At 27.6% G+C, this 19094-nt stretch overlaps 5 protein-coding genes across 5 annotated transcripts; all 5 read right to left on the reverse strand.

Moving 5' to 3' along the window:
* Positions 1-6292: 6292 nt before the first annotated feature.
* On the reverse strand, positions 6293-6991 carry OCT59_021607 (uncharacterized protein; the record flags this gene model as incomplete). Its single annotated transcript, XM_066146640.1, has 1 exon — positions 6293-6991. One exon carries the CDS (start codon positions 6989-6991, stop codon positions 6293-6295), a length of 699 nt encoding a protein of 232 aa, XP_066005756.1.
* Positions 6992-10599: 3608 nt separating this feature from the next.
* On the reverse strand, positions 10600-11532 carry OCT59_021608 (uncharacterized protein; the record flags this gene model as incomplete). Its single annotated transcript, XM_066146641.1, has 1 exon — positions 10600-11532. The coding sequence occupies one exon, from the start codon at positions 11530-11532 to the stop codon at positions 10600-10602; it is 933 nt and encodes a 310-aa protein (XP_066005757.1).
* Positions 11533-15675: 4143 nt separating this feature from the next.
* On the reverse strand, positions 15676-16485 carry OCT59_021609 (uncharacterized protein; the record flags this gene model as incomplete). Its single annotated transcript, XM_066146643.1, has 1 exon — positions 15676-16485. The coding sequence occupies one exon, from the start codon at positions 16483-16485 to the stop codon at positions 15676-15678; it is 810 nt and encodes a 269-aa protein (XP_066005758.1).
* A 54-nt stretch (positions 16486-16539) lies between these two features.
* Positions 16540-17203, reverse strand: OCT59_021610 (uncharacterized protein; the record flags this gene model as incomplete). The annotated part of the gene is made up of 2 exons (XM_066146644.1): positions 16540-16892; positions 16954-17203. 2 exons carry the CDS (start codon positions 17201-17203, stop codon positions 16540-16542), a joined length of 603 nt encoding a protein of 200 aa, XP_066005759.1.
* A 57-nt stretch (positions 17204-17260) lies between these two features.
* Positions 17261-17933, reverse strand: OCT59_021611 (uncharacterized protein; the record flags this gene model as incomplete). The annotated part of the gene is made up of 3 exons (XM_066146645.1): positions 17261-17444; positions 17593-17639; positions 17724-17933. 3 exons carry the CDS (start codon positions 17931-17933, stop codon positions 17261-17263), a joined length of 441 nt encoding a protein of 146 aa, XP_066005760.1.
* Positions 17934-19094: the final 1161 nt, after the last annotated feature.

Below are 19094 nucleotides of genomic sequence, written 5' to 3' on the forward strand. Positions count from 1 at the left end.
TTTTCTGCAATTAGAAACGAAGTGTATCTACCGGTGTTGAAAAACTTTAAAGGTGAGTTCATTCCTAGCACAATTCGTTTAGATAATTAACGTGACGGTATCTTTAAATTGTTCCTACTTTCAGCAATCGGCAAACTCAATCTCTGATATCAGTAACTATGACCAGTTTTATGGTGGGCTAATGGAGTAAAATAGGTATGCTTTTTTTTTGATATATAACATAGTTATGTGTATTTTTTCATGTATATCAAAAGGAGCGAAAAGCCTTCAGTTTGCTAGCGGTGAAGATGTAATAATGATCGTGCCATTTAATGGTTGCGTTGATTGATTGATTAACGTATGCCTTACTCATATTTTGTAGGATTAGCTAATACATGAGATTTCTCGAAAATCGGAAATGAACACTGCCGATTTTCACCCTACCGACATATATTTTTAAATTCATTTTCTTCAATCGAAGCGAAGTGTAACTACCGGTTTTGACAAACTTTAAAGGTGAGTTCATTCCTAGCACAATTCGTTTAGATAATTAACGTGACGGTATCTTTAAATTGCTCCTACTTTCAGCAATCGGCAAACTCGATTTCTGATATCAGTAACTATGACCAGTTTTATGGTGGGCTAATGGTACAAATAGGTATGCTTTTTTTTTTGATATATAACATAGTTATGTGTATTTTTTCATGTATATCAAAAGGAGCGAAAAGTCTACAGTTTGTTAGCGGTGAAGATGTAGTGGTCGTGCTATTTGATGGTTGCGTTGATTGATTGATTAACGTACACCTTACTACTCATATTTTGTAAGATTAACTAATACGCGAGATTTCTTGAAAAATCAAAAACACTGCCGATTCTCACCCTACCGACATATTTTCTGCGATCAATAGCGAATTGTGTATTTACCGATTTTGATGAACTTTATTAAAGGTGAGTTCATTCTTAGCACAATTCGTTTGAGATATTTAACGTGTCAATAATTAACGTTTCGGTCAGATCTAAATTGCTCCTACTTTCAGCAGTTGGATAACTCGATTTCTGACGAAATGTAGAAGTACTGTGCCGAGGAGCGAAAATTAATTATTGCATTTGTCAGCGGTTCTTTATTAAATAGTTGCTCATGTTGATTGATCGATTAATGTACGCCCTTATTCATATTCTAATTCGCAAGATTTCTCAAAAAATCAGAAATGAACCGTATTTTATTTCATTTTTAGAAACGAATTTGTATATCTATCGATTTTGACGAATTTCATTCATTCGATGATTAACATGATGGTCTTTAAGCTGTTCCTACTTTCAGTAATCGGAAAACTTGATTTCTGACGGACATTCGTTAGGAGTTTGGTAAGCAAGATTTCATCGCCATTTATTTCTAATAACTTGTTTGTTCGTTTAATGTATAACATTTATTAATTCTTTATTTTTAAATTCGTTCCTGTTAGCAATCAGAACAATCAGAAACAAAAACGTACCGATTTTCGCTTAATCATATTACTTTTATTATGATTGTATACATTGATATAAGTTCCCATTTGAAATAAATTATATTTACAACTATGATTGTACAATCAAATTTTTGAATATATTGTAAATTCATCAGGAAATTTTATAGCGCGAAAAATTGCGTAAGTTTACGATTTTGTAAGTTTACGAAAGTTTATGGCATAATATTTCGAAAAATTTCAAAATATTACGTAAGTTTACAATTTTGTAAGATTTATGTGATATTACGGTTAAAATATTACGTAAGTTTTCAATATCGTAAGATTTACGCAATATTACGGTCAAAATATTCTGCAAATTTACGAAACTGTAAACCTGCGTAATATTACGGTTGAAATATTTCGAAAATTTACGAAACTGTAAACCTGCGTAATATTACGGTTGAAATATTTCGAAAATTTATGAAACTGTAAACCTGCGTAATATTACAGTTAAAATATTTCGAAAATTTACGAAACTTGTAAACCTGCGTAATATTACGGTTGAAATATTTCGAAAATTTACGAAACTGTAAACCTGCGTAATATTACGGTTAAAATATTTCGAAAATTTACGAAACTGTAAACCTGCGTAATATTACGGTTGAAATATTTCGAAAATTTACGAGATTGTAAACTGGATATGCAGTAGAACGTATACAAGGGGCATGTGATACTATTGAATAATCAAAAATAATATAAACACCTTTTCTTTTATATAAACACCAGTTTGGGAAAGCAAATTTATTTTTATTTACGAATTTTTTATTATTTACAATTTTTATGTTAAAAATTAAAGTAAATTCTAATTTTTATTATAACTTAATAAAAAAAATACACATTTGATACTTGTTCGCTACTATTTTATAAAATAGTACCCAGGCTGTACGGCGGACGTCAGTATCAGTCACAGCCCAAAAAAAATGCGAGTCTCCAGCCGATATTTGTACGATGAACTACTACTCACTTAATAAATAATAAAAAAATAAAAATAATTATCTTCTTCTACGATACGTAGGTAAGTTTCTCCTTGCCCTACGATCGTCACGCGCGACTAAAATTGATCAAATTTATCAAATTTAAAACATGAACGTAAATATTAATTATAAATTTTATTATAGTATAATTACCCGGCCTCTCCCAAAATCTCGTTCTAAATTCGCGATAATATCTTGCGCCGGTACGCGTCCACAGCCGCCGCCCAGGGTTACCATTACGATAAAGGACATAGTTCTAAATATCAAAATCAGTTTGAATATTCGGTAAATACATTTAATTTATATGAATGTAATGTTATTTATTTACTTACATGGTAATCCCCTGACGAGGTTCCTCCACTTTTGGCTGCACTGTTGCCCGGAAACCCTCGTTCGAAATATTCTATTTATTCTGATTCAATTAAATGGATTGGTTAATTTGAATTTAAATTCTTTCTTAAAGAAATTATAGATATTAGTCATATGAACCTATTGGCAACAGAGTCCCAAAAATCTTGGCGGCTTCTACCATTAATATTGTGGTAGGCGCGGTTTCTGTCTCGGCGTATGTCAACAAGTTCGTCCATCATAGCCCAGTTCCAATGGAGGTTATAGTGGGAACGACGACGTGTGTGGCGAGGCATTATTAGTAATTTGATTTTGGGATGAGTAAAAATTTGAAAGAAAGTCGTAAAATGTCACTTTAAATAAAATTTGAACAATACCTCTTTGGTTTGATTTTATTTCTCGTTTCAATTAAAATTTAATTTATTAGACTTTTCATCATTAAACATATTAATTAAATCTCATGCGGATATGGATTATCTAAATATAAATATCATGATTCTAAATATAAATATAAATCACTTAATTTATTTTAATTTTTTTTTAAAAAAAAAATCTTAGTTTGATTTCAATTAAAAATAATTAAAAATCATGTACATGTTTTGGTTATTTAAATATAAATATCAATATATTATATTTAAAAATAAACCAATTTATTATTAGCACATTCTATTGAATTTTAAAAAAATCAATTTTTTTTTTAAAAAAAAAATCACATATTTAAAAATAAAACAATTATATTCTGATTAAATATTTTGCGTACATTTCTTAAAAAAATCATAAAAAAAAATCTTGTACGTCGTACATGCAATTACTAAATATCATCCCCTTGTGATAAATAAAAAATTACGCAACACAAATTCAACACAAACTCAACACAAATTTAACAAATTTAACGAAATTTGGCTAAAATTAATAATTTTTTACCAGAATTATCAACACAAATTGAACACAAATTGAACACAAATTTCAGTCACGATTTATTTATGTCACACCCGCTATACGATGTACATGATTTCTGGCCAATCAAAATTAGGCTGATCCTTGCATCATTTAATCATTTAATCATGCACGCGTTTTTGTCTTATTTATTTTTGTTTCTTATTTCTTTATTCTTTTGTTCAATATTTTTAATTTTTTTGTCTCTTCTTTCTATTATTTCTTTAATTATATACAATATATTTACATATATTTCATAATTTATTGCTTTGCAGGTATAGAAATATTTGTTTATTAATACTAATTATTTTCATTTTTTTTTACCTCTTTGTTATTTTGTATCGTAATACTAACAATAATATCCATGTTTCCTTTATTCCTTTTTACTTGTACTTTAATACTAACGATACTAACAATACTAACAACATGTTTATTTTTTCCTTTCTCTTTATTTCTTTATTCTTTTGTTCAATTACTTTGCAGGTATAGAAATATTTATTTATTAATACTAATTATTTTAATATTAACGCGTTTTTTTTACCTCTTTGTTACTTTATGTCGTAATACTAACAATACTATCTACGTTTCCTTTATTTCTTTTTACTTGTACTTTAATACTAACGATAATATCCATGTTTCTTTTACTCCTTTTACTGTTTCTTTAACTCTTTTTACCTTAATACTAACAATAATAACAATATTTCTTTTATCTTTATATCTAATACTAACGTTACTATAGCTGTTTCTCTTCTTTTTACGTCTAATAATATTGTTACTCTACTCTTTCTCTTTTTTACTTTTATGTATTCTGTATATATTAATAAATACTTGTAATTTTTTATGATTATATCTAATAAAACATACATTATATAAACTTATAGTACAGAAAATGAAGTATTATTTATCGAAATATTTTGAAATATTACGAAATATTAAGTTGTGTAAATCACAGAATATTACGAATCGTCAAATTATGGAACATTACGCATCATAGAATTTCGAAATATTTTAAAAAGTTGCGAAGTATTACGCAGTAAAATTACGGAATATTACGAATCGTAAAATTACGAAGCCTTGCATACAGTAATATTTCGAAATATTTTAAAAAGTTACAAAATATTACGCTTACGCAAACTTGCGGCGGGTCTGAAAACTTACGAAATATTATGTAAAATTACGAAATATTGCGAACCGCAAAATTACGGAATATTACAAATCGTAAAATTACGAAGCTTTGCATATCGTAATATTTCGAAATATTTTAAAAAGTTACGAAATATTACGCTTACGCAAACTTGCGGCGGGTCTGGAAGCTTACGAAATATTATGATGTGTAAACTTGCGCAACTTTTCGCACTATATAATTTCCTGATGTTGTAATTAATAAAGCGCATGTAGGCTGGAATTAAAACCATTGTTTTTAATAATTTGTAATTAATAATGCGTAAATAAATATATAATAAATAAAATAGGTGCATCATAAACATTTTATAAAACCGATTTTACCAATCGGCTATTACAAATCAGCTATTAATCAGTCATCAATACATTATCAATCGGTCATTAATACGCTACCAATCGGTCATTAATCAGATACTGCCCGATTGCTGTCAGATTAAGCAAATCCAATAAGTCATCAATCAGTTATCAATTGACCATTAATTGACCATCGTTCGGCCATCAATTGACTCTCAATTTGTCACCAATCGGGCAGCATGGATGATAGCCGGTTGTTGTCGGATTTTGGCGGAAATCAACTATCAATCGGGCAGCCCGATTGGTATCAAATTGAAAAAATCAGTTACCAACCAGGCATCAATCGGATACCCAATTGATGCCTGGTTGGTGACTGATTTGGCATCTTTCGACCTGTGAAACACAACTCTTCTTTGGCGACAGTTTCTCAGGATCTCTGGATTTCTTGGATATCCTCTTCTATAATTTGGGGTGGATCATGGATCTTGCACTTGGATTTTCTGCGCCGCTTAACAGTTCAACTTCTTAGGATTTCTTTCTGGTAACGGACTGGATTTTTGGATGTTGGATAGTTGACTCACACTGGCCTTCAGGTAAAGTTGGGGTATGCGATTCTGTAATAGTTTAGTTTTTCTTTGCTCTAATTTTATTTTAGTTTAGATTTCTTTACTTGTATGAGTCGTGAAACTACTCTTTTTATTTTTTATTAGTTTATTTTCTTATTTTTGTAATATTGTTCGATTGTTTTTCGATATTGAAATATAAATAAAAGATAAAGTCATAAGACTGTTTGCACAGGAAAAGGATAAAACTACCACCATTCGATTCGTCTCGGTGAGACGATTCTAACAAGCTATGATACATCTTTGTACGATTATTAGATGCCAAGTTATTTAATATATTCTTTATATAACTGCGATTATAAACGGTTCTTTTTAATATAAGATTTTTGAGGATAGGTGTGATAGTGACTATAGATAGATTGTGACTATATAGGATAGATTTTAATAATAAAGTGTTTTGAACATTCAACTGGTGTGACTATATAGTAGAATGTGACTATAACGGGAGTGACTATAGAGGGAGTTGACTGTATATTATAATACCTTTATATTTCCCATTCCTAGCATTTGGACACTTTTTCTGGTAATGACCAGGTTTTCCGCATAATAGATACCTGCGTTGACTCTTTGCCACTTGATAATTTGGATTATTCAGGTTTTCTTGCATCGAAACCCATTTTTTTGATAATTCCATAGCGCTCTTCAATCTTTTCTTTGAGGGAGCACCTCGTATTTTAGTAACATTAGGATTAGTAATCTGCCCAATTAAGTGCTGTTGTAAAGGAATAATTATATTGCTAGTATCTTGTCTCGATTGATCTTCTGTATAATTATTCACTTCTAAATTATTATTAGTATAATCATTTCTTTCTGATTGTATTTCATGTTTGGCTGCAATAAAATTTTTTAGTATCTTAATTAATTCTTCATCAGTTTTTGTTTCCAAAGCAACATTTATAGCAGTTTTTGCTGTAGAAAATGCAACTCCAAATCGATTTCTTTTGGAATTATTTTGGCGCATAATTTCATTAGGTTGAATATGTTCTACTCCTTGAAAATAACGCAAACTTTGAAGTGTAAAGTTATTTTGAGGTGGTGGCACTGATGATGTTGAAGTATCTACAGATTCTATTGCAGAAAAAACTGGTAAATTTTCAAAACTGCAATCCAAATTAGTTATGTTATCTTTGTACCATCTAGCAGGTATCATGCTGATATGAAATTTTGCTGAACTTGAATATAACATTACCCTCCAGAAATGGCGACAAATAATGCCTTTTGTAACTGTTTCCATGCAGGTACAGAGGTGAGTTCCATCAGATAACAGTGCCACTAAATTTTCACGTTGTGATAATCCACCTATACGACGTATTCTCCATGTTTCAATAATATTCCCAAGTTCAATACCACTTAGAAGTGATTGTAATGTTACTTGGGGTTCGTCAACTAGATTCTCTACAAAATCAGTACTGGTGGTATTAGACTCCAAATCCTATATAATATATAACAAATGAAGTAAATATTAATATTTTCATATCAAACTTAAACACATGATTTGCGAAATGATTTATTACCTCAATAAATGATGTTACCAATTGATCTTCATAAGTAAATGACTGAGAAATCTGAAATCTTTGCCATAACAATACAAGTGGTGTTAAGAAATGGATAAGAATTACGTCAATATTAGAAAAAAACTGGGATGATAAATAAGGAATCCCAACTGTTGTTTGACGTGCTTTAAGATCAATTAGTTGACAATATTTGGATTCACTTTCATGTCTTTTGTCAATAGCTTTTTCAACATTACAGAGAGTGCTAGTGCTGTTTACTGCTTTCTTGATAATAGCATTAAAAGATTTAACGCTTTGAGTATTCTGTATTCCACCATTAAATTGAAATGGTAAATAAGATTTAGCCCAACTAGAACGATTAGGATATAAAGCTTTTGTCATATAAGATTGACATTCTGGAAATAAATCTATCATTGATTTCCATTTTTGTTCAAATAATTCAATACTTAAAGCATTTCGACATGAATAAAATGCTTTACTAAAAAAAAGAAAATTTTCACCTAATTTTGCTTTAAGATGTTTTATAATATTCTGCCATATATGAAAAAGACAGTGAAAATGAGGTGTTACCGGAAAAACATGAGATGCTGCATTGATTAGACCAGGTTCAGAATCAGTCCAAAATGATTTTGGAGCCAAATTATTAGTTGCCTTTGTTAAGCATTGCAGGATCCACGTATATGTATATGCCATCTCATCCTCTACAAGTGCATTTGCCACATTGTGAAACCTTCCATAATTATCCCTGACTATGAATACACTTAGATACATGTTGTATTTGTTAGTTTTGCATGTATTGTCATTCAATAATACATCATGAAAATGGTGATACAAGTCATGCTGCCCAGATGACATCCAAAAAATGCCGATAAACGACTAGGACTCCGATCAGTTCGGTTCAGTACAGTTTTTGCCAAAACCGAAATCGAACCGAATTGATCAGTATCGGCATTGTTAATTACCGAAACTGACCGGTAAATACCGAAAACTGAACCGATTTACCGATTCATTATCAGTTCAGTTTTTAACATTTTTGCAACGTTTTTTATTAAAAAAACGTGTAAAAATGTTTTTTTTAAATTAAATTAACTAATAAAACATTTCGCAACGTTTTTATTAAATTATCAAAAAAAAATGTTGCAAAACGTTTTTTTTTAATTAATTAACTAATAAAAAACGTTTCGCAACATTTTCTATTAAGTTATTGAAAAAAATGTTGCGAAACGTTTTTTTTAAAATAAATTAACAAATAAAAACGTTTCGCAACATTTTTATTAAATTATCAAAAAAAATGTTGCAAAACGTTTTTTTTTAAAATAAATTAATTAATAAAAACGTTTCGCAATGTTTTTATTAAATTATCAAAAAAAAACATTGCGAAATGTTTTTTAAATAAATTAACAAATAAAAACATTTCGCATCGTTTTTATTAAATTATTGAAAAAAAATGTTGCGAAACGTTTTTTTAATTAATTAACTAATAAAAAACGTTTCGCACCATTTTCTATTAAGTTATTGAAAAAAAACGTTGCGAAACGTTTTTTTTAAATAAATTAATTAATAAAAACGTTTCGCAATGTTTTTATTAAATTATCAAAAAAAAAATGTTGCGAAATGTTTTTTTTTTAAATAAATTAACAAATAAAAATATTTCGCAATGTTTTTATTAAATTATTGAAAAAAATGTTTTGCAACGTTTTCTATTAAGTTATTGAAAAAAAATGTTGCGAAATGTTTTTTTTTAAATAAATTAACAAATAAAAACATTTCGCAACGTTTTTATTAAATTATCAAAAAAAATGTTGCGAAACGTTTTTATTAAATTATCAAAAAAACGTTGCGAAACATTTTTTTTTAAATTAATTAACTAATAAAAAACATTTCGCAACATTTTCTATTAAGTTATTGAAAAAAACGTTGCGAACCATTTTTTTTTAAATAAATTAACAAATAAAAATGTTTCACAACGTTTTTATTAAATTATTGAAAAAAAACATTGCGAAACGTTTTTTTTTAATTAATTAACTAATAAAAAACATTTCACAACGTTTTCTATTAAGTTATTGAAAAAAACGTTGCAAAACGTTTTTTCTTAAATAAATTAACTAATAAAAACATTTCGCAACGTTTTTATTAAATTATCAAACACAGGTCGAAAAGTGAAAAATCAGGCATCAATCAGTCACCAATCGGTCACCAATCAGGTACCTGATTGGTGACCGATTGGTGCCTGATTGGCATTTTCGCCAAATATCGTCGCCAATCAGGCAGTTTGCTAACTTTTGATCCAGTGATCAGAAAAAGATGAAATATAGCTCATTGGAATCGTCTCAACAAGACGAATCTAATGGTAGTAAAATCGCATTTCTAGGATTAATACTTGATGAGAAATTAAGTAAAATATAAAAATGAAAATGTATCATTTATATTTTATTTAATTTTTTATTAACTATCAATCAATGAGCTATATTTCATCTTTTTCTGATCACTGGATCAAAAGTTAGCAAACTGCCTGATTGGTGACGGTATTTGGCGAAAATGCCAATCAGGTACCAACCAGTCACCAACCAGTCACCAATCAGCTACCTGATTGGTGACCGATTGGTACCTGATTTTTCACTTTTCGACCTGTGAAAAAAAATGTTGCAAAACGTTTTTTTTTAAATTAATTAACTAATAAAAAACGTTTCACAACATTTTCTATTAAGTTATGAAAAAAAATATTGCAAAACGTTTTTTTTTAGAATTAATTAACAAATAAAAACATTTCGCAACGTTTTTATTAAATTGTCGAAAAAAAATGTTGCGAAACATTTTTTTTAAAATAAATTAATTAATAAAAACGTTTCGCAACGTTTTTATTAAATTGTCAAAAAAAATGTTGCGAAACGTTTTTTTTAAATAAATTAACTAATAAAAACGTTTCACAATGTTTTTATTAAATTGTCAAAAAAAACGTTTCATGAATGTTTTTTGGTAAATTTACCAAAATGATCAGTAAAATTTACCAAAGTGATCAGTAAAATTTACCGAAGTGATTGGTAAAATTTACCGAAACTGATACCGAAAATATCAGTTCGGTAAATCGGTTCAGTAAATTGCAAAACTGATACTGAAACCGAAGTTACCGAAACCGATCGGTAAATTTACCAAAAGGTTCGGTTCAGTAAATCAGAATACTGAAACCGTTCTAATACCGAAACTGATCAGTTCGGTTCAGTAATTACTGAAACCAATCGGAGCTCTATAAACGATGTTCATTACCAGAGTGATGAATGAACACTTTCCAATTTAGATCCTCAGTCATTTTATCAAAAAGACTATTAAGAAATGAACCAGAGTCTGGAGATTCATCTTTACAATTTTCATGTAGCTTATAAATTGAATTATAGACATCTTGCTTATGAAAAACATGATGTGGATGTTTTTTCTTAAGAATCTCTAATTGTATAATGGACGCAACCTTGCAATCTGTAAAAAATCTTAAATCCTGTACCATGTCATCATTGAATTGACGATATCTTGCATTAAGATGAGCAATCTCAGTATAATTTAATTCATGATTATGTACATCTACTAATGTTGTACATCTTATTTGTTGCTCTGTTTTTGGTAATTTGAAGTTGCAATGCCACTCACATCCTGTTTTGTTAGAGTCTCGCACATGATGTTCATTCTGATCAATTTTCTTACGTGCCTCATAATTACCACTTAGAGAATAATGAAATAATTTGTGACGGGTAATAGTATGATCATTTAAGTCTTTATCATTTCGATAAACCTGATAACTAAAGCCTCTTTCTAGGCAATATTCATGTATAAATCTATCAACAGATTCCCAGTCATCAAAACTATTTCCAATAGTGAGATTATACTGATAAGTAGAATAATCAGAAGTGCTTGTATCGTTAGATAAAGATTCAGATAGTTCTATAGATTCTATTGCATTAGATAGAGGTTCTACGACAGAAAAATTATTGTTTGGAGGTATACTAGTATCTTCAACGAAAAAATAACTATTAGGAGATATAGTAATATTCTCTAACTCAACGGAAAAATAACTATCAGGAGGAGTAATATTCTCTAACTCACTACTATTACTTTCGGGAAAAGATGTATAAAAGGTATCTTTGCTATCTTTGGAAAAATTTATGTAGGATTCCCAGTCTAATTCCATTATGGTAGAGAATTTGCAAGGATAAGCGATACTGCATTAATTATCACATCTTTATAAACGAAAATAGTTTGGTGAGATAAACATTTATTTGAAAGTGTTTGTATGACATACAAATAGGGTGAAAATCACCCGAGGTGAAATGAAATTTAAAAATAATTAAATTCACCTCGGGTGAAAAAAAATTTAAAATCACCCTAGGTGAAATAATATTAAAATTTATTTAAAATAATCCGGGGGTGAAATTAAATTTAAAAATTAAAGTAATCACCTCAGGTGATTAAAATTAAAAATAACCTGGGGTGAATTTTAAATTAATTCTTTTAAAAATATAAGTTTTAGGGTCCGGGTTATATTTTGGCCAAAATTAAGTATAATTCCAGTCAAAATTAAGCATAATGCAGGCCAAAAACTGTCTGGTTAGTTTCGCAACATTTTATTTTTTAATAATTATTTATATTTAATTTATTGTTTTTATTAATTATTATTTTTAACTATAATCTACATATTTTTAATTATAAATTATAAAAATTAACAGTTTAATTTATATTAATTATTGGGTATTGCTAAATATCACCAGTGGTGATCGTCACTACACCACTTAATTCTGGCCGAAAATTATAATTTTGGCCAGAGTTAAAAAATACATCATAATTTTTTTTTCAAAAATTTCAATTTAAATAATAAATGTGTAAAACAAACCTGAGTAGATACTAATCACACTAAAATTTTGAAAATTTGACTAAAAAAAATCTTTTTTAAAACAAAAATTGTATTTTACTTATAAAATCAAACTTTCCTATTTTTCTCAAAAACTATCTAAACAACAGCCTTTATAATCTAAGGCAAACTTGTTCTACACATAAATTTACATATAATAATGATATTTATATTATAATTAGAATAATGTCACAGTCAAAAATTTTTATCACCACTGGTGATATTTAGCAATACCCTTAATTATTTATTTTTTTATTGATAATAAAAAAAGAAAACTGTTAATTTCAGTAAATTAACAATAAATTTACTAAACTATAAATAATTTGAATAAACTGAAATTATATTTTATTAAGCAAATTTAAACCTATATTATTTAGAATTTTACTATAACTCATATTTTGAGTTTTAGCAAATTAGTATAGATTTAAAATGTGATAATTTGATTTTTAGCAAATTAGGTTTATTTTAGCAGAAGCAAAAAATGCTAAATTCATGCAGATCAGTTATGAGTTATATATGTGATATCTGGGGTCCTACTTGCATAGTTTATTAATATAAAAAACATATTATAAGTCAAATATGGATTAATATTTTTTATTCAGAATCTATAGTCAACTATCTTCTTTCTATCTATCTGATGATCTGTGAGAGAATAAGGATATATTGACTATCAAAATATTATATAAGATTAATAAAGTCTTTATAAATTTTACTATAACAGCTGATTCTGACTTTTGCATAGAAACTCTTAACTCATATAAATGATAATATCTATTTACATTAGCTTCATCCCTGATAAGAACAGTTAGTTGTAACATGGATCTAGCAATTTGCAATCCAATTACTTTAAATTCATCCTTTTCAGGCCTCCAACCTTTATAAACCTGCCATATTTTACTGCATTATCTTTTATCTTTTGTTTCATACGAAATAGACATGAAGTATTTTCAAGTATTTCGCATATGTGACTTAAAATGACTCATATAGATTTGCATATTAAACATAAATAATAATATAGTTAAAGTATTATAAAAATTAGCATAGGACAAATTTTATCATATAAAAAATTGATTTAAAACTCAACTTAACTCAACTTAACTCGTGAGGAACACTAAGTACGTACTCTGTATACATAAATTCATATTTTTTTCTTTTATCTATCATTAATTCATTACAAATATGATATTAAAGCATCTTCTTAAATGTTTTCTTTTATCTGTACTAGCAATACTCTAACATTCATATCTAAAAAAATAGTGTAAATAAATTTATACAGTCATCCCTCTTTATAGCAAACCTCAATATAGCGAATAATATAATATAACAAATTATCTGTATAATACCACCCTATGAAAAGTCTTTATACTTAAAATATATTTAAAATTTTATTAAAATATACTTAAAATAAGTATCAATTTTAATTCACGATATACTTATAATATACCTAAAATATGCTTAAAATACTTTTAAAATATACTTTTAATGCACTTGTTTTTTTGCCTAAATACTTAAATTATACTTAAAATATACTTAAACTAAAATTTAAGTACAATATAAATGTATTTTTTACATGTTTAAAATATTCTTAAAATATACTTAAATTAAAATTTAAGTACAATATAAGTATATTTTTTATATACTTAAAATATACTTAAATTAAATTCTAAGCATATTTTAAGAATATTTTAAACATGTAAAAAATACACTTATATTGTACTTAAATTCTAGTTTAAGTATATTTTAAATATAATTTAAGTACTTGGGCAAAAAACAAGTGCATTAAAAGTATATTTTAAGAGTATTTTAAGCATATTTTAGGTATATTATAAGTATATTGTGAATTAAAATTTATACTTATTTTATAAAGTATATTTTAATAAAATTTTAAATATATTTTAAGTATAAAAACTTTTCATAAGGCCAATTTTAAATATGAAAAAAATTTTGATATAACAAAGTTTACTATTTATTTACTGTATAACATAGTATGAAGTAAAGTACACAAACAGTATATACAAAATGACCCTTCTTATAACGAATTATTATTATTATAACAAATTTTTTTTTGGTAAAACAAAGAATTTTTGCGATTTTTAATTAAATGTAATTAATAATTCTATTAATAAATATTTTATAATTATATTGATGCATTAAATATTATATGACATTAAATATCACCTCATATTTTATATTCAAATTATCATATCAGGATCATATCAGGATTGATAATTCTGGCCATTTTATTTAATGTTTAGGCAGAATTATATTAATTTACTAATTATTGATCTATTATAGTCAGTTATTATAAATAGCATTACATATCGGCTAACTATCAAGATTGGGCCTAATTTTATATAGTAATTTTGATCAACATTACACCATCACAAATAGTAAAAAAAAATTTTTTTGTGATCAATTTAGCGAACGCACCCTGAAAAAAAAAAAATAACATATTAAAACACGCGTCAAACCGATGAGCACAACCCAAAACCGATGAGTTTGAGTAGCGGAAGACTAGTAATTGGCAATTAGTGTCTCGCGCTTTTGAATATTACCAGTTATTAACTGTAAATAAAGTTAGTTATTGCAAAATTACTTTTTATTTTTTAAATAATATTAAAAACATGTTTATACTTTTTCAGATTTAATTACTACTAATATGTCAAGCACTAATACAAGTTTTGCTTCACTTACAACGTCTTTTACTACATCTACATCAGAATTTATCTGTTCCACTTGTCAAAAAAGATTTAAGAAACAAAGTGGGCTTTCACGGCATTTAAATATTGTGAAAAAATATAATATTCCGCGTAATGACTTGGATAATTTGTCGGAAACAAACAATGAAAAGTTTAGAAGTATTCTAGTTTACTTAATTCACCGCAAACTTCCACATGGATTTAAAAAAGGAGGTCGTCAATTAGTGTCTCTTGCCTGTACCGAACATCAGTTTTTTAATATTTTTAAAGGACATATTCATCATCATCATAGTAATAGAAACGTCTACAAGTGTGTTTTCCGAGGATCTTCTGGATATCAAATATTAAGTGAAATCTTGAATAATCCATTATGGGGTCGAAAATTTTATGACAATGAACAACAAACTTATGTTGTTTTATTTAGTGATCCACCTCAGCATTTAAAAAATAACCCATTAGCCATTGCAACTCGTTGTATTACTGAAGGTGTAAACACTAAAAGGCGCAAATCTAAATATAATCCTGGAGAAGTTGTTGTTGAATGGAAAATTAAGGGTGAAAGAGATGCAAAGGAGAATTATTGTGAAGCAGGGTTTATATATATACGTTTTTGGGTAAAACAAATTTAAAACTTTATTGTAATAGAAAAAAAAATTATATACGTCTATAATAAAGTGTTTTGATATTTTTTTCTATCTAAATATTAACCAAAGATAAATTTTTAAAATTATAAAATGTGAATATTTTGAGGTTTTGGATAGGAAAGTGAGACATTATTTTGAGTATAAAATAGAAGTCGGTTTTCATGTTCCAAAATTTCGCAGATTGCTGATGTTTTATTTTGAAAATTTCCACCATTCTTGAGAGTTTTCTTAAAAAAATAACAAACATGATTGTGGTTCTTTTTTTCGACAGCACTGCACGAAAATGCATTTAATCCCCACCTTTTATGGATAAGCATAAATTCCCAAACATGTGATACCAAAACATGAATATATGGGGTTACATCTGATGATCGATAAAGTCCTTGTTCTAAAATATTATTAGTTTCAGGATCTATCACAGTTTTTTTCAAAAATAATTCATACCATACTTTTGCTTTTAAACGAAAATATTGTGGATCTGTTTTTATTTCTCCTAAAAGGTCATATAACTCAGCAAATCCATTCCACAAACTTTTAATTAAAGCAGCACGTTCTGGATCAAAAAGTTTTGCCAAATTAAAGTTCCGAAAAACACGAAGCTTATCATCCCCCATTAAAGAGGTGTAATCCCAATTCTCAGTACCACGAATTTTCCAAAACTCAAATCGGATTTTTAATTTTTCCATCTCTTTGATTATAATATTCCGAGATATGTCATTAAATAATCCCTCGTTTTTGATTTCTTGTAAAACTAACTCCCACAAGCGGTCAGTTATACGTAACATTATGTGAAGTCTTATCATGGGAACATGATTTTTAAGCGAAATCATATTGAAAAGTGCTGGTAATTTATGACCTGGGTATGCTATTGGATTTTCATTTAAAATACTCATTGATTTACTAATCACCCAGTCAACTTGCCCATTTCCACGTTGGTTTTTAGTTATCTATGTAGTGGACGAAATAATTGGAGTTTGCGGCATTAAAACCCAAACAGGTAGCGAACTTCCAATCGAGCTAAAAAAAAGCTCAAAATTCCACAAAATATTGTTAATAATCATTCCATTATTACTTAATTCTTGCAATTCTTGAATTAGGGCATTTACTGCAACTGTTAAAGTTGGATAATTTTCTGTTCCTGGAAATAAAACGGTTGTATAATGACAATCGGGCTTGAAAAGATTCATTGAATCATCCAATAGTGCTACGGTAATCATCACATGCTTCACTTTTCGTCCTACGTTCCGCCCATCACCAGATATTCGAAGATGAATAGTTGGTATTGCAGGATCTAATACTCCTTTTTTAATATAAGATGGTATTATATATTCAAGAATTTTTTTAACACTTTCGTAAAGCACCCTTTCCCGGTGCACTAACAACTTGTTCAATAATTAATGAATCGGTTATATCAGGTTCTTCCAATGGTCCTTCTTGTACAATAGTAGAATTTAAATCAATAAAATTAATGGGTATTAATTCTCCCATACATGCATTAATCTCTTGACGGGTTTGAGAAATAGCATATTCTCGTGGTAATGTTGATTCTACAGCTGCAAGATGGCGATATGCATTACGAGGTATATTTTCTATATCTTGTACATATGCCATTGATTGTAATTTTTGTTTTTTTTTACTTATTATGTGAATCTTAAAAATGTTGTGATATTAACATTTTATAGTAAAATCCAAAGTTGTTAAAACTACACGATCTTTAGGATTGTAAAAGTTTTTAATTGAATTTTCAAAGTGTATTTGTTCTTTTTTCGCAAGACCTTTTGCACGTTTAATTTGTGTAGTTTTGCTTAATTCTTCATGTAGTTTCAATTCACGTGGTCTACCTTTGCGATATCTATCAATGCATTTTAATTGAAGTCCAAAAAGATAAACTCAGAAACAGCAGTTTTCTTATCCGGTGTTATAATCTGATAAAATATGTATAAATTAAAATATATTCTTTTATGATTTTTTTTTAAAATAATAAATGTATAAAAACTTACTTTGTGCAGTTCACAGAAGCGTCAAATGGTGATTGAGGCCGAAACAACTTGATATTGTAAATTATCTCCAAAACAAATTAGGTAATGAGGTTTTTCTTCTGCGTAATAAATAGAATATTGAATAGTACGACTTCTACTAAGCCCGGACCCCAGGTAGTTTTAATAATATAATTATCAGGTATAGGAAAATAATTAGGTGCTTCGGTATGATTTACAGTTGGTGGGTAGGTACAACTTGAATAAGCAACATAAGTAAATTTTCGGTCAGCATAGTATATTATTTCAGATGAAATAGGGTAATTTTCTTTTTCAAAAGGTTTTTGCTGCTTAGAATTTGACATTGAAAGTAACAGTTTTTTTACGCGTTAAAAAATAGCAGATATAAAAAATTGTACAACAGATCTATAAAAATGCGATAAGTATAAAAATTTCTGGTTATTAAAAATTCAATATGAGTCTTAATACCTATTTCTTTACCACTTAACTTTCGTAACGTAACAGAAAAATTTACATCGTATGTATAAAAATTTTTTGGCGTCGTTAGTGGCGTCGTCAGTGTTACCACATAATGTCAGGTGATTTGACTATCGTTATGATTGGTCCATAAAATTTGGGTTTATCTCAAAAAAATTAGGGTTAGGGTATAGATTAGCGCATATGAAATTATTTCCTGAGTCAAATAGATATAATTGATAATTGATCACATGCTATCAAATTATATGGCTTGCGGTATTTTGCTATATATAAAAAAAAATGAATACACAAGGTATAGTAAAAATTGTGTTTTAGTGTTTTACAAATCAGGTGAAGTAATAAATGAAGAATAAAAATAAATAAAATGAAAGAATATAAATGTAAAAAATTCAAATATATAAAATAAAAACTTTACTATTATTAGAGAAGGTTTGTTTTTATACTGTTTAGAATTATAATTTGTTCTAAATATAAATATTGTAATTAGTAGTTCTTTAATATTTGTTTTTTTGTTATTATAAAATAAATTATATTTAATCAACATGCCATTTCTACACTAGGCATTTTTATTGAATTCTTGACTATATATTTCATTATACAACTATTCAGTTATTAAATTATCAATTGTTATTATATTTTAATGACACAAAGCACATTTGTAGCAATAGTGTTATTTTAAAGTATGTTGAATAAAGCTAAAGGTAGTGCTAAATAAACATGAATATTTTAATAATTGCATCCAATATTAGATTGAGATTTTACTGCTTTATTGGACAGTCTTTCTACAGGTATTTCATTATTACAATTATAAGAATATTACTAAATATTACTTATAATTATTTTATAATATTGATATTGAAAAAAATACCTCTTAAGATAAAGTTGTTAGTTAACTCATTTTGAAATTTGGCAAAAATCTAAAGTTTTAGTTTCAGCAATAAGATTTAAATTAAGTTTTATCAGATTTTACTTTTTATTATTTCAATGATTTACTAAATCTAAAGGTTTTACCTGCAAGGCTGCAACCT

Source organism: Rhizophagus irregularis, chromosome 30 (genome assembly GCF_026210795.1).
Source record: "Rhizophagus irregularis chromosome 30, complete sequence".
Lineage (NCBI taxonomy): Eukaryota > Fungi > Glomeromycota > Glomeromycetes > Glomerales > Glomeraceae > Rhizophagus > Rhizophagus irregularis.